Source organism: Rhinolophus sinicus, chromosome X (assembly GCF_036562045.2).
Source record: "Rhinolophus sinicus isolate RSC01 chromosome X, ASM3656204v1, whole genome shotgun sequence".
NCBI classification, from domain to species: Eukaryota; Metazoa; Chordata; class Mammalia; order Chiroptera; family Rhinolophidae; genus Rhinolophus; species Rhinolophus sinicus.
The window spans coordinates 10446499-10459092 of record NC_133768.1 but is presented as its reverse complement, the minus strand read 5'-3'; the positions used below and the strand labels follow the sequence as shown (position 1 = coordinate 10459092).

General features: G+C 38.6%; 1 protein-coding gene across 7 annotated transcripts in view; it reads left to right on the top strand.

Moving 5' to 3' along the window:
• GPM6B (glycoprotein M6B) overlaps positions 1 to 12594 on the top strand; it is a 152809-nt gene that overhangs the window by 102536 nt on the left and 37679 nt on the right. Inside the window, exon 1 of one of the 7 annotated variants that reach the window (XM_019746294.2) lies at positions 6350 to 6806. The exons of 2 other annotated variants lie outside the window; for them this stretch is intronic. In XM_019746294.2, coding sequence (XP_019601853.1) covers positions 6746 to 6806 — 61 coding nt within the window. In that variant the 5' untranslated portion in view covers positions 6350 to 6745. Of the gene's footprint in view, positions 1 to 6349; positions 6807 to 7820; positions 7906 to 12594 lie in introns of those variants that run through there. 4 more of the 7 variants (XM_019746291.2, XM_019746293.2, XM_019746292.2 and 1 more) reach the window with 4 other exon arrangements.

The following is a 12594-nucleotide window of genomic DNA, read 5'->3' as shown; positions in this document are numbered from 1 at the left end:
CATACCTCGTGCTATGCATCTCCTCTCTTCATCTAGCTGTTGATTCAAACCTTTTAATATCCTTTATAACAAGCCAGTAATTTAGTAAACAAAATGTTTTTCTGAGATCTGTGAGCTGCTCTAGCAAATTAATCGAACCCAAGGAGGGGTTCCTTGGAACCTCTGATCTAGAGCCAATAGGTCAGAAGCCCAGGTGACAACTGGGACTTGTGACTGGCCTCTGAAGTGGGAGGAGGCAGTCTTGTGGGACTGAGCCCTTCACCTGTGGGATCTGACACTATCTGCAGGTAAATAGTGTCAAAATTGAATTGAATTGTAAGAAACCCAGCTGGTGTTGGAGAATTCCTCGGTGGCGTGGGGACCCCTCCACCACCACACACACACACACACACACACACACACATGCACACACCCCCCCCCCACACACACACAGTAGAATTGGTAACCAGAATCGTTAGAGACAAAATGAATCTGGGAAGATTAATGGAATAGATCATAGAAGAAAAATCAAGATTATCTTTGTAAATTGGAAACTGGACCCAGATGTCCAGGCATAGGTATGAAGCCCTGTGTATGAGATTAACGTTGCAATTGGACCACAGGAGCCTCCTATTTTGAGAGTAATAATCATGAAACAGACTTGGGACTCTTGCTCGGTCCCCAACATTCAACCAAAACTCTTTCAGAAATTCTAGTAACTATTTGGTGGTAAAAGGTACTTTCCGCGTGTCAGTTCTCATCCTTGTTGCTTCGTCTGTAGTATTTAACACTATTTGACACTGTTAACTTTGGCCCTTCATGGAACCTTTTTCTAATTCTATAAGCCCACTTTGGCCTTGTTCCTCTGCTTTTCTAATTTTTCCTTCTTCATCTTTTTTTTTTACCATCCCTTTAAAGGTTTTCCTTCACCTTTATATTTAAAAATCAATGTTCCTTAAATTCTAATCTTTGCATATTTGTAATCTGTATCTCTCCTTGGTAATTTGTTCACCATCCATTTAAAATATATTTGTTGAGGACCTACTATGTGCTAGGGACTATTCTAGGAACTGGTAATCTGGCAGAGAACAAAACAGACAAAACTTTCAGCCTTTAAGGGGCTTATATTCTTGGGGGAAGAGAGTCAATAAGTAAGTGAATAGAGAGATCAGTGTTGGGTCATAGTTAAAGCAATAATGAAAATTACATCCAGGTAAGGGGACTGGACATGTCGGGACTACTATTTTAGACAAAAAATTCAGGGAGGGTCCCCTGAGAAGGTGGCTTTTGAGCAGAGCTGGACTTCTTGTACTCCCAAAGCTATCTCTGCACCAGAAACTTCCAGATCCTCGTCTCCAGGCAGGCTTTCTCGTCTGGAGCCATATTCCTGAATGCCTCCTGGACAGCTCCTATAGGATGTCCTAGGGCACCAGAAACCACACATGCTCATCTTCTCCACCAAACTTCTGCCTCCTCTTTGGTTTCCCATTCTGGTTCACAGTATGACCATCTCCTCACTCATCCAAGCTAGAAACTCCAGACTCCCCTTCACATCCTTCTCCTCCCCCTGTCACCCCATGCATGGGTCTCCAACCAGATGTTATCCAGGTCCTCACTTCCTCCTCATGCTATAATTCAGGCCCCCAGTGTCTCTTGCTTGTACTGTTTTAGGAGACTCCTAATAGCTTGCCAGCCTCTAGTCTGGCCCTGTCCCACTCTTTCACATTACCAACAGAATGACCTTTGTAAAGCACAGATCAGATCTGCTTTCGAGCCTTCCATTTCCACCCATTGCCTCCAGGATTAGCAAGGTGTTCAACTGGCTCCCAATCTACTAGGTCAGCCATCTCCTTTCATTTCCGTCCCACCAGCCCCACCACAAACACCCTGTGCTCTGGACCCTCTATCAGAAGAATCATCTCCCTAACACTTTAACAATACCCATTTTTTCTTTTTGTATGCCTTTCAGTTTTTCCTGGAACACTCTTCCCCTTCCCTATATTTGCCTTCTTTACCCTTACCTACTCTTAGCCACCTGTTTTGCCCTGCCCGTCCCTGCCCTTTCCTATCTGGCAGGTTTCTAACTAACTGCAGTAGCCAGCTCAACTCTGTGAAGCTTTCCCCCAAATTCTCTCTCCCCTCTCCTCATCTTTGTTGTGATACCATAGTGCTTATAACAGGTAAGATCTCCCTGATTTAGGAGGATTCTTGGTGTCTCCTCTGTCTGTGGGTTACATGGAGACAGGCAGCATCTCTTGTGCATGCCTGTAGTTTTTGCAGATATTAGCACTTGGAAGGTTATTCTGTGCATATTCACTAAACTGGCTGGAATTCTACAGAAGACATGCAAATGCATCAGTTGAACTATATGAAACTACTGTTCTTCTTAGTCAATATTAGCAATTTTGTACGGTTCAATCTAATACGTCTGTTTTGTGTCAATATTTGTTATTCCTATTTTGGCTTTGAGAAGTATTCTTATCTTCAGTTAGACTGCCTTAAGGCGTGGGGCACAAAGAATTATTTTCAGCTCTGCGAGACATTTCCCATTCTACACATTCTATGTATCCAATTTTTTTGGCCAGAAATGGATACATACCTGAGAAATGTTATAAATATCTACTCTCCTTTCTTTCTATTAACAATCTTTCTATTATACATTTTCTGATTCAAGTGGTTTACCATAAATATCAGGGAAATTTTGAGGCTGTTTATAAAGTTACAATGGTAACTTTTAGAATTGTCAGACATAAATGGCGTAATGAAAAGAAAATGATGAAGTTATAAAGGAGGCAAAAATGATGCATTGTTCATTTACATGGAGTTTTTCAAGGTGAAAGTAGATCAAGGTGTCCACTGGAGATTTGTAACTATCCTGTCTCATGGTTTTGATTTCATGACAATGTAGAACTAAAGTTGTCCTTAAATTTGGAATATTTCCCATATCCTACCTTCCCACTTTTATCAATATTTAAAAATAATGTTCTTAAATCATAGCCAAAAAATTACTCTATTCTGCGTGTTCTATAATTGAATAGTTTTGCTAGATACTTTTAAAATAGAAACCAATAATATAGCTGCTCACAATTGTCTCCTTTTGTGCAGAATTGAATTTTGTTTTGGTTTTAATTCTTCCTTGAATTGCTGAGGGAAAACAAACCTGTCACAGAGCAATAATTACCATCTTTCTGTCTGAATGCACTTAAGTAGTCTTTGCAAAAATGTTTAAGACCATCCTGTTTGGACACATCATCAGGCTTTCCTGTGGAGGTAGTTCATCACAAATGAATCTCTTTTTGAAAGTCTGCAATTTTAGACTGCAGTGATTCTCAATCCCCTCCCCATGAGACAGTAAAATTGGCTGGGGCCATAATTTAAGGGAATAGCTGATTGTGTGCACGGTCTTCTAGGAAAATGGTTAAAGTGAAAATGAGATGTAAAATTAAAAGAAAATGTTGAAACAGGCTAAACTGGTTTTCAAAATCTTTTCTGGTTTAACAGGGCCTTAGGTATTGAATGTAGAAGGCTTTAGCAATTATCTAAAGCTAATGTATTAAAACCAGGTTGGTAGAGGATTTTGATTCAGGGTCTTATAAATCTTTTAAAAGTGTTGAGCAAGAAACCTTCAAAACTTGCGAGAGTTTTGTTTTTTGTTTGTTTTGTTTTTGTTTTGTTTTTTTAGGAGAGAGTGGTCTCTAACTTGTCTTTACGTTTGCTTCTAACCAATCCAACCAATTAGCAGACTCTGTTCTCTGTCAGGGAGCACTTTGCCCTGTGGTTATCAGTATTCATCCTGTATTTGACTTAGGTTTCTATAAATATTTTTTGATAGGGACAATGAAAGTAAGTGGGTCAACAAAATGCTTGAAACATGGTACCAAAATTAGTGATGCTTGGAAACACGTGGCTCAACCATGGTAAAGGCGTATATGCTTGGGTGGGTTGAGAACGTTGGTCCACTAGTATCTGGCTCTGCAAGAAGGCTTGTGAAACCAGCAATCAAAATCGTTATTGTTCCAATAGCCTTTATGCTGAACATTTAGGACGCTCTTGAAAAGATCCTTTTGACTTTGAGCCAGGGATTCTAATGAGTAAAGCTCCATGTAGAAATAACATATGATAAGAAAAACCACTCTATTTTGATTTTCATTCCACGAAGGCACCAAAATGTCAGCTAGATATACTTGTAGCATATTATGATTATTTTAAAATAAGGACAGGTGTCTCCTTAAGAATTGGGCTTGACAATAGACATATGAAAAGGTGCTCAACATCACTAATAATCAGGGAAATGCAAATTAAAACCACAATGAGATATTACCTCACACCTGTCCAAATGGTTATCATCAATAAATCAACAAACAGGGCTGGCTCAGTGGCTGGGGTGGTTGGAGCTCCATGCTCCTAACTCCAAAGACTGCTGGTTCGATTCCCACATGGGCCAGGGGGTCCTCCACCACAAGGTTGCCAGTTGAACTCCTCGAGTCCTGCAAGGGATGGTGGGCTCCGCCCCCTGCAACTAAGATTGAACACAGCACCTTGAGCTGAGCTGCCTCCTGGATGGCTCAGTTGGTTGGAGTGCGGGCTCTCAACCACAAGGTTGCCAGTTTGATTTCCTCGAGTCCCGCAAGGGATGGTGGTGAGCGCCCCCTGCAACTAAGATTGAACATGGCACCTTGAGCTGAGCTGCCACGGAGCTCCCAGATGGCTCAGTTGGTTGGAGTACATCCTCTCAACCACAAGGTTGCCGGTTCGACTCCCGCAGGGGATGGTGGGCTGCGCCCCCTGCAACTAGAAATGGCAACTGGACCTGGAGCTGAGCTGTGCCCTCCACAACTAAGACTGAAAGGACAACAACTTGAAGCTGAACAGCACCGTCCACAACTAAGATTGAAAGGACAACAACTTGACTTGGAAAAAAAAAAGTCCTGGAAGTACACACTGTTCCCCAATAAAGTCCTGTAAAAAATAAATAAACAAAAATAAATAAATCAACAAACAACAAGTGTTGGTGAGGATGTAGAGAAAAGGCAACCCTCCCTCACTGTTGGTGGGACTGCAAATTGATTCAGCCACTATGGAAAACAGTATGGAGGCTCCTCAAAAAATTAAAAATAGAACTACCTTATTACCCAGCCATTCCACTTCTGGGTATTTATCCAAAGAAATCTATAGCACTAATTCAAAAAGATATATGCATATATTCATTGCAACATTATTTACAGTAGACAAGATATGGAAGCAAGCTAAGTATCCATCAATAGACAATTGGATAAAGAAGAGGTGGTACTTACATATAATGGAATATTACTTGACCATGAAAAAAGTGAAGTCTTACCATTTGTGACAACATGGATTGACCTAGAGGGTATTATGCTAATTGAGATGAGTCAGACAGAGAAAGACAAATGCCATATGATCTCACTTCTATGTGGAATCTAAAGAACAAAATAAATGAACAAACAAAACAAAAACAAACTCATAGATACAGAGAATAAACTGATGGTTGCCAAAGGGAAGTGAAGTTGGGGAGCTGGGTGAAAGAGGTAAAGAGATTAACAAGTACAAACTGGTAGTTACAGAATAGTCACAGGGATGTAAAGTACAGCATAGATAATATAGTCAATAATGTTGCAACAACTATGTATAGTGCCAGGTGGGTACTAGACTAATTGGGGGGAATCATTTCGTAAATTATATAAACATCTACCCATTATGCTGTACACCTGAAACTAATATAATATTGAATGTCAACTGTAGTTGAAAAAAATTAAAAATTAAAAAAAAAATCGAGTTTGAGCTAAAGATTTTGTTTCTATCACATATGTTAGTTAGAGACCAGGAAAAAGGTTCTAATACTAAATTGCTACACTGCTATTGTTATACCCATGTTTGGGTTTTCTTCCCTCTTACATATTTATGTATTTTATATATATATATATATATATATATATATATATATATATATATGTATATATGTGTATATATATACTCGTATATGTATACTAAGGGTACCAAAAAATATATACACATTTTTTTGACATCCTCTGTTTTTATGTAAATCTATCTATCGAGATTTGTGAAAGACAAATATGAAAGAAAGCAAATAAAATAGAGACCGAGGGCAAGTACTTTGACTATATTCTGCCAGGGTTGGGGTAAATGAAATAAATCAAACTGTGATGCCCCATAAAGGGGTCCCACAGCAAAGAAAGAGTTTGCTTATGGAAGACGTGCATTCTCCTCTGAGAGAACACACATCGTGGCCAACCAGCTGAGTCATGTGGTGGGAGGGGGCTTTTCTTCTCCTCCACATCCCCTCCTCTGATGTCACGAATCTCTTCTTTCCTGGGAGAATTAATTAGCATTCATTGGATGCAGTTGGCAAGGAGAAAGAAGGGCGCCTGAGCGTGTGTAGGAGAGCAGGGAGGAAGGGGCCCAGTGGGGAGCGAGTCCTTCCCCCCTTGGAGCCGCATTGAGACACGAGGCACAATCGGGCACAGAATGGCTGTTTTATAACTGGGATCCTCAGTGACGTATGGCTGCCGGCTCCTTGGCAGCTGTCTTTATGGACCAGTAGGCAGAGGGAAATTGACGCTGACGAGACTTTTGCATCTTGGAAGGGACTGTAATCTACTGTAGTGAAGAACAGAACCTCTCAATCACGGGAGTGTAAATAAGAGACGGAGGGGAGTCCAAAGAAAAGGAAGAGGAGGGGAAAAAGTGTGTGTTCGGGGAGCAGGGAAAAGCATTTTTGGTGGATAGTATGAAGCCAACCATGGAAACTGCAGCCGAGGAAAATACTGAACAAAGCCAAGAGAGAAAAGGTACCCAGCGCTCTGACAATAGCCTGTTTAAAGCTTTTCACTGGGGGTGCTTAAAAAGGGGTAGCCCTGTTTTGTGTCTCTTGTAAAATAGCTCAGAAATAATCCCTATGGCATGGTCTTGCTTTCAGGGTGGTTTTTTTTCCTGTAGGCTGATGGTAAATTAATAGAACAGCTTTTCTGCAATCTATTCCTCTTTCAAATCTTCCTACCGAACATGGTATATTTCATAGAAGGGTATCCACAGTTTGAGTAGCTGGATTGGGGGAAACTGTCTTTTTTAATTAATAGAATGTCATAACTTAGGTCTTGTGTTCTGCATGTTATATTCCAGGGACACGGGATGCATTGTTTTCTGCTCATGCAGAGAGGAACTGGAGGGCATGCATATTAAATATGCTTTGGTTCCGCTAATGCTGTAGAGATTTGGCCATCCTCTCATTTTCTTATTGAATACAATTGCCATTTCTGTGTATCAGACCCTGACTATGACATATAATACGCATTTAAGTTGGAGCTTGAGAGAGGGGATGTCAGCTCTGTCTCCTAGTGCTAATGGAAGAGGGGGGGTCTTCTGCTATTTATGACTTGGAGATTTGGGAGAGGAAAATTGATAAACGTCCTGTTCCTTAAAGGGAATCTCAGAACATATCACGATTTTGTCATATGGAATGGTGTTTTTGGAGAAAGAAGTGTTTTGTGGTCAGAAAATGGCAGAAAATAGAAGCTAAAATTAATGTTTTCCTAGATAATGACTGATTTCAAGTTTGATACCCCATAGAATCAGCTCAGCCGCTGTTAGGTTAAACGGCATCTCGCTGTGTGGTAATTTATCTCCCTCGCCTGAAGTTAGACTGTCAGAAAGGCACAGGAATGTATTCTGTAACCGCAGTGCCTCTAATATCAAAAGCCATCGAGCTAAGGTTATTTTTTCTCACGGCCCTGGTGTCCACTGACAATCACTAAACAAAGTAATTCTCCAGCGTGGAAGTACTGTGTTTTATTTATGAATATGTAGATTGAACTGCAAAAATGCTGACAGTCAACCATTTTGCAAGACAAAAATGGCAATTTCATGTTTTCACCTTAACAGCACACTGGGGTAGAGTCTGCTTATTTTTACATAGAATTTCTTCTCTACATAATACTTTAATAACAATTGTATCCTAAACAGAGCAATTTTATTTTTAAAACTAATTATTTTTCAAAGTATGAAAATATATATAACAAAATTTGCCATCTGAACCATTTTTAAGTGTGTAATTCAGTGGCATTAGTACAGTGCACTTCAATTTTAAAATTGGTAGTTCAATCCTTGCATCAAACCTACCGTCTCTCATCAAAAAAAAAACCCAAAAGAAACCCCCAGCCCCCTCCCCCCAAAATCCCCCAACCCTGCCTTTTCTTGTATGTATTCATTTTAAATTTACGTGAATGAGCAGATATGAAGCTGAGGAACTGAGATGAAAGTTTAAAGCTTCATTTCCGTGATGATCAGAGATGAAGTTTGGGGATATAATTATGTAAATAGCATTGTTGCGAGGAAGCCCATCCCAGTTGATAGCAGTTTTTTCCCTAAAATAGATGACTTTGTTTATTACACACTTTTTATTAATACGGTGTTTGCCAAGGGCAGATAAAACCATTGTGGTCTTGACTCTCTTTCTACCATGTGAGGCTACAGCTATAAGTAACCTTCTGCAAGTCAGGGAGAAGGTTCTCATCAAGAACTCAGTCTACCGGCACCTTGATCTTGGACTTCCCAGCCTCCCAAATGAACAAAAAAAAACCCTTTGGTACACAAAAACATACCTTTCATTATTCTCTCCAAAAAAACGAGCAAGGGGTATAGAACCAATATAAAATCCTTACTGCACAGTGATGTATCTCATCATCATTTAGTCTTATGGACCACTATTGTTTTATGTCAATTAAATATTATTTAATACCAAATCTATAGGCTGCCACTACGTGCACTGACCATCTGTGTATGAAAACTTGTTAGCTATGGTTTTAGAGACAAAGTTAGAAGCAAAAGATAATTCCTAGAGGAACTTTCCAAATTATCAGAATTGACAAACGCTAGCTATTTGTTAAGGAATTCAAAAATGCCAAGTTAACACAAGCATTGGTCACGTATGTCGAACATGCTTGAGTGAAAATATGTGCCTGGGAACACACTTTTACTGCAGCCACAAGGGTGATTGCTGCGTGATGCACCCATCATAACTGTTGGTGTGGAGGGTGTCTTTTCAACTAATCTTCATGTAGACGAACAAGTTCCTAACTGCACAAGTCAAAACTCACACAGGTGTCATCTTTGTAATGTCCCCAGTTTGCTCTCCCGTTGTCATTCGAGACACACATAATAGGTATAAAATGATAATCACATATGTTTGTGCATGATGCTTGTCACTCCAGCATGTCTTCAGATTTCAGTTTCAATTTATGAAATAAATGTTTATATCGTTGACATGAACATTTAAAAATTTCACATAGAGAATGCATTATATAATTCTTGAGCTGGTAGATCTGTTCTTTCTTTTTTTTTTTAAGCCTTTCAGCAAGGGATTTAATTTACCAAATTTAATCCTATATATTTTGTCACTTCCCACAGTTTTTTTATGCACATATATTTCCCCCCTCTGTTCCTTCCTTCATTTACTTAGCACTAGGGGCAATATGTGTCTCTTAATTTGGGGTATTATTGCCCAGTGGCTAATACCCAGTAGCTTCTGAATTAATAGCTTTGGAGAATTACTACAGTGTTTATTAAGATATAAATTAAATTCAGCTTTATAAATTGGCCTCAACTTTTCTAGTTGGTGTTACTTACTGGGAGTTTAGGCAGGACAAAGAGAGAGGTTTCTTGAAACTAAATCTGAATGACTTTATTCCTATTTTAAATAAAAATAATCCAAGTCCTGAAAGAGAGAGAGAGAGAGAGAAAGAAAGAAAGAAAAAGAAAATGTGTTTTTGAAAGCCTCGTAGCTTTTATCATAGAACACTGCTGGATGATCAAAATTCACAAAAAGTATTTAGTAGTTATTCAGGAATTTTTAAGAAAAGCAAGCAGGTTTTTGCACATGAATATGCCAAATTATTATAAATGACAGTTTTAAAATTGGAAGCATTAAATTAAATCAAAATGTGAGGATTGAGTAAGCAGATTCACTGAAATGGAATAAGTGGAGGAAATGAGTAAGACAGAATCAAAGGAAATAGATCATGAGACTCAATAATAAAGAATAGAGAGTTAGATTTCTGTTTATTTCTGTGGAGTATTACTTAATGTCAAATTCATTTGTGAAAACCAATGCATCTGGAATTGCTGGGAGTGTGGAATCACAGGGTAGAAAAACAATTGAATCAATTGCTCTATTGCATGAAGAAAATTCTAAGTATCTGTGATGAAAATTATTTTTATTATATGTCGGAAATTGGAATCTACTGAAGCAATTATAGTCAGGCTGGTTAAGCTCTTATGAATCATTACTGAAATAAATTCCAGAATTCCAGGCATCAAATTAAATTCCTAACCATATAGGAAGAAAAATGTAGTAAATCGGGCATAAAGTGTAATTTAAAATAAATTACAGGACATAGTCAAAGAAATGAATTCAAATTATTGACCTGATTTAAAAATTAACACATCCATTTAAATCTTTTTAATCAAGTAGATATAATTTCTTATGTGGTTAGGGTTTTTTGTTTGTTTTAGCAAAATGTGTGCGCTTTTGGCCCTCTCTTCTTTTTTGTTTAGGAAGAAAAGCATTCCTCTAGAATATATGACCTGTGTGTTAAAAATCCAGAGCCACACATTTAACATGTTACACTGTTCCCGGTGATCTATGAATTATTTGATTTTTATTGACGTTCTCTAACTTGATTATATGAGTATGGTACAGAGAATGTTTTAGATGCAGTTTTTCCCTATAAGAATCTGCCAAGGGGGACATTTGAAGAGAGGGTGTCTGGGGAATAGGCTGTAGAGAAAAGCGTGGCCAGCCAGATGGTGCTGGACATATGTGGAAGATAAGATACAGCTTGCTTTTATTTTATTTTATTTTTTTAGAAAACTTAAGTGTGGAGAAGATCTCCATGAGCCATTTGGTGCATCTCCTACTTTTATATTATCGTTTCCATTAGTATACTTTTCAAGACTTGGTCTCTCTATTTCATTAGACAAAGAATTCTGACCCAGTTCTGGAAATTTAGATTTGCCTTCCTTGAAATTGAGTGGAAATCTTGAATTCAGATTGTAACATTAAAAATCACATTTTTCTGTGATTTGGAAGTAGAGGTCAATTTAGAGTAAATAATCTTAACCACGTGATTTATTTAGCCTTATATATCTGAGAGCATGTGAAATAGCCAGATGTCCCCATGACATATAACTTCCCCTCACTGGGACTGGTGATGAATTGGATTATTCCAAAGACACTTTGTGGCTTTTTCCTCCTTGAGACCAAATGTACATCCACATTGAGATGGTCGGCCAGGAATAGGGATGGCTATGGAACAGATGAAGAAGGTGACACGTAGTGGCTTTCAAGAGTGGAAGGCTACAGTCCCAGTTCACAAATGTACCTGGTTCATTCATTTCTTTATTTATTCATTTAATAATATGAAGTTCTTCTTTGAACTGTCATCCTTCTGTCTTCTCAGCTCACGTCATAAGAGTAGAAGGGTGCTAAATCATTTTGGGGACTATTATGTGTAGTATAATCTTGGTTTTAACCACAGTTTTGCTGACTGGTAACAGATTAAATAGCAGACAACAATGCCAGGGAGAATTCTGATCCTTAGCCAGTCTGGTGATATTTCTCTTCAGAGAAATCAAAGAACATTAATGAGAGAAAATAATTTCCTATTTTGTAAGCTGATTTGATTAATTGCATTAACTTCTTTATATATATTCCAGCCTTACTAGCTATATATTCAAATCAAGGACCAGCACACTTCATCTATAAAAGGCCAGGGAGTAAATATTTTAGGCTTTGTGAGCCATACAGTCTCTGGTGTAACTATAAATCTACCATTGTAGCATGAAATAGCCATAGATAGTATATAAACAAATGGGTGTGGCTGTGTTCTAATAAAGCTTTATGTACAAAAACAGGTGGTCATTAGCTGACCCCTGCTATATTCTATAGTGTTGTTATAGCTTTCCTTTCATATTTTAGATAATAGCTAAAAATGAAGGATGATACTTATAGCTTCCAAAGACCTTGCCCAGTGAATATGGTCTTTCTAGGAAGCTCAGTCTTTGTCACTCAGTTGCTTCCAGTGATGATTTCCTACATGCTAGAAAGTATAGCCGTCTGGAGTTCAGTTCTTCAGCCTTGTCACTAAATCACATTATCTAAGTAAATGGAAAAAAGAAGTGTAGAAGGCATTGTTTTGTTTTCCTTTCCTTCATTTCCCATTGTTTGTTTCATACCCACCTTTGGTGATGAGCAACCACAGTTGTGTTTGTGGCCATCAGCCACCACTGCTCACCTGCACCCCAAACATAAATAGTATCTTAGCTGTCACAGTCTTTTGTGCTTCTTCAAGAATATAGCTTGGTCTCCTGCCCATCTCTCTCTTCTCTCTCAGGGGAACATTTGCAGTCTTCGCTCTGTAAGCAGGTCTTCCTGACTGTGCACATTTTCCCATTTCTTGCCAGTTGCCCAGAATTGACATATTATTAATATTATCTCTCAAGCTGAGGCTTCTTGCAATCATCTGACTCCCTTCTAAGTGTTAGGACCCTGTTCTTTTAAACAAAATGTATACTGTGTTCTTT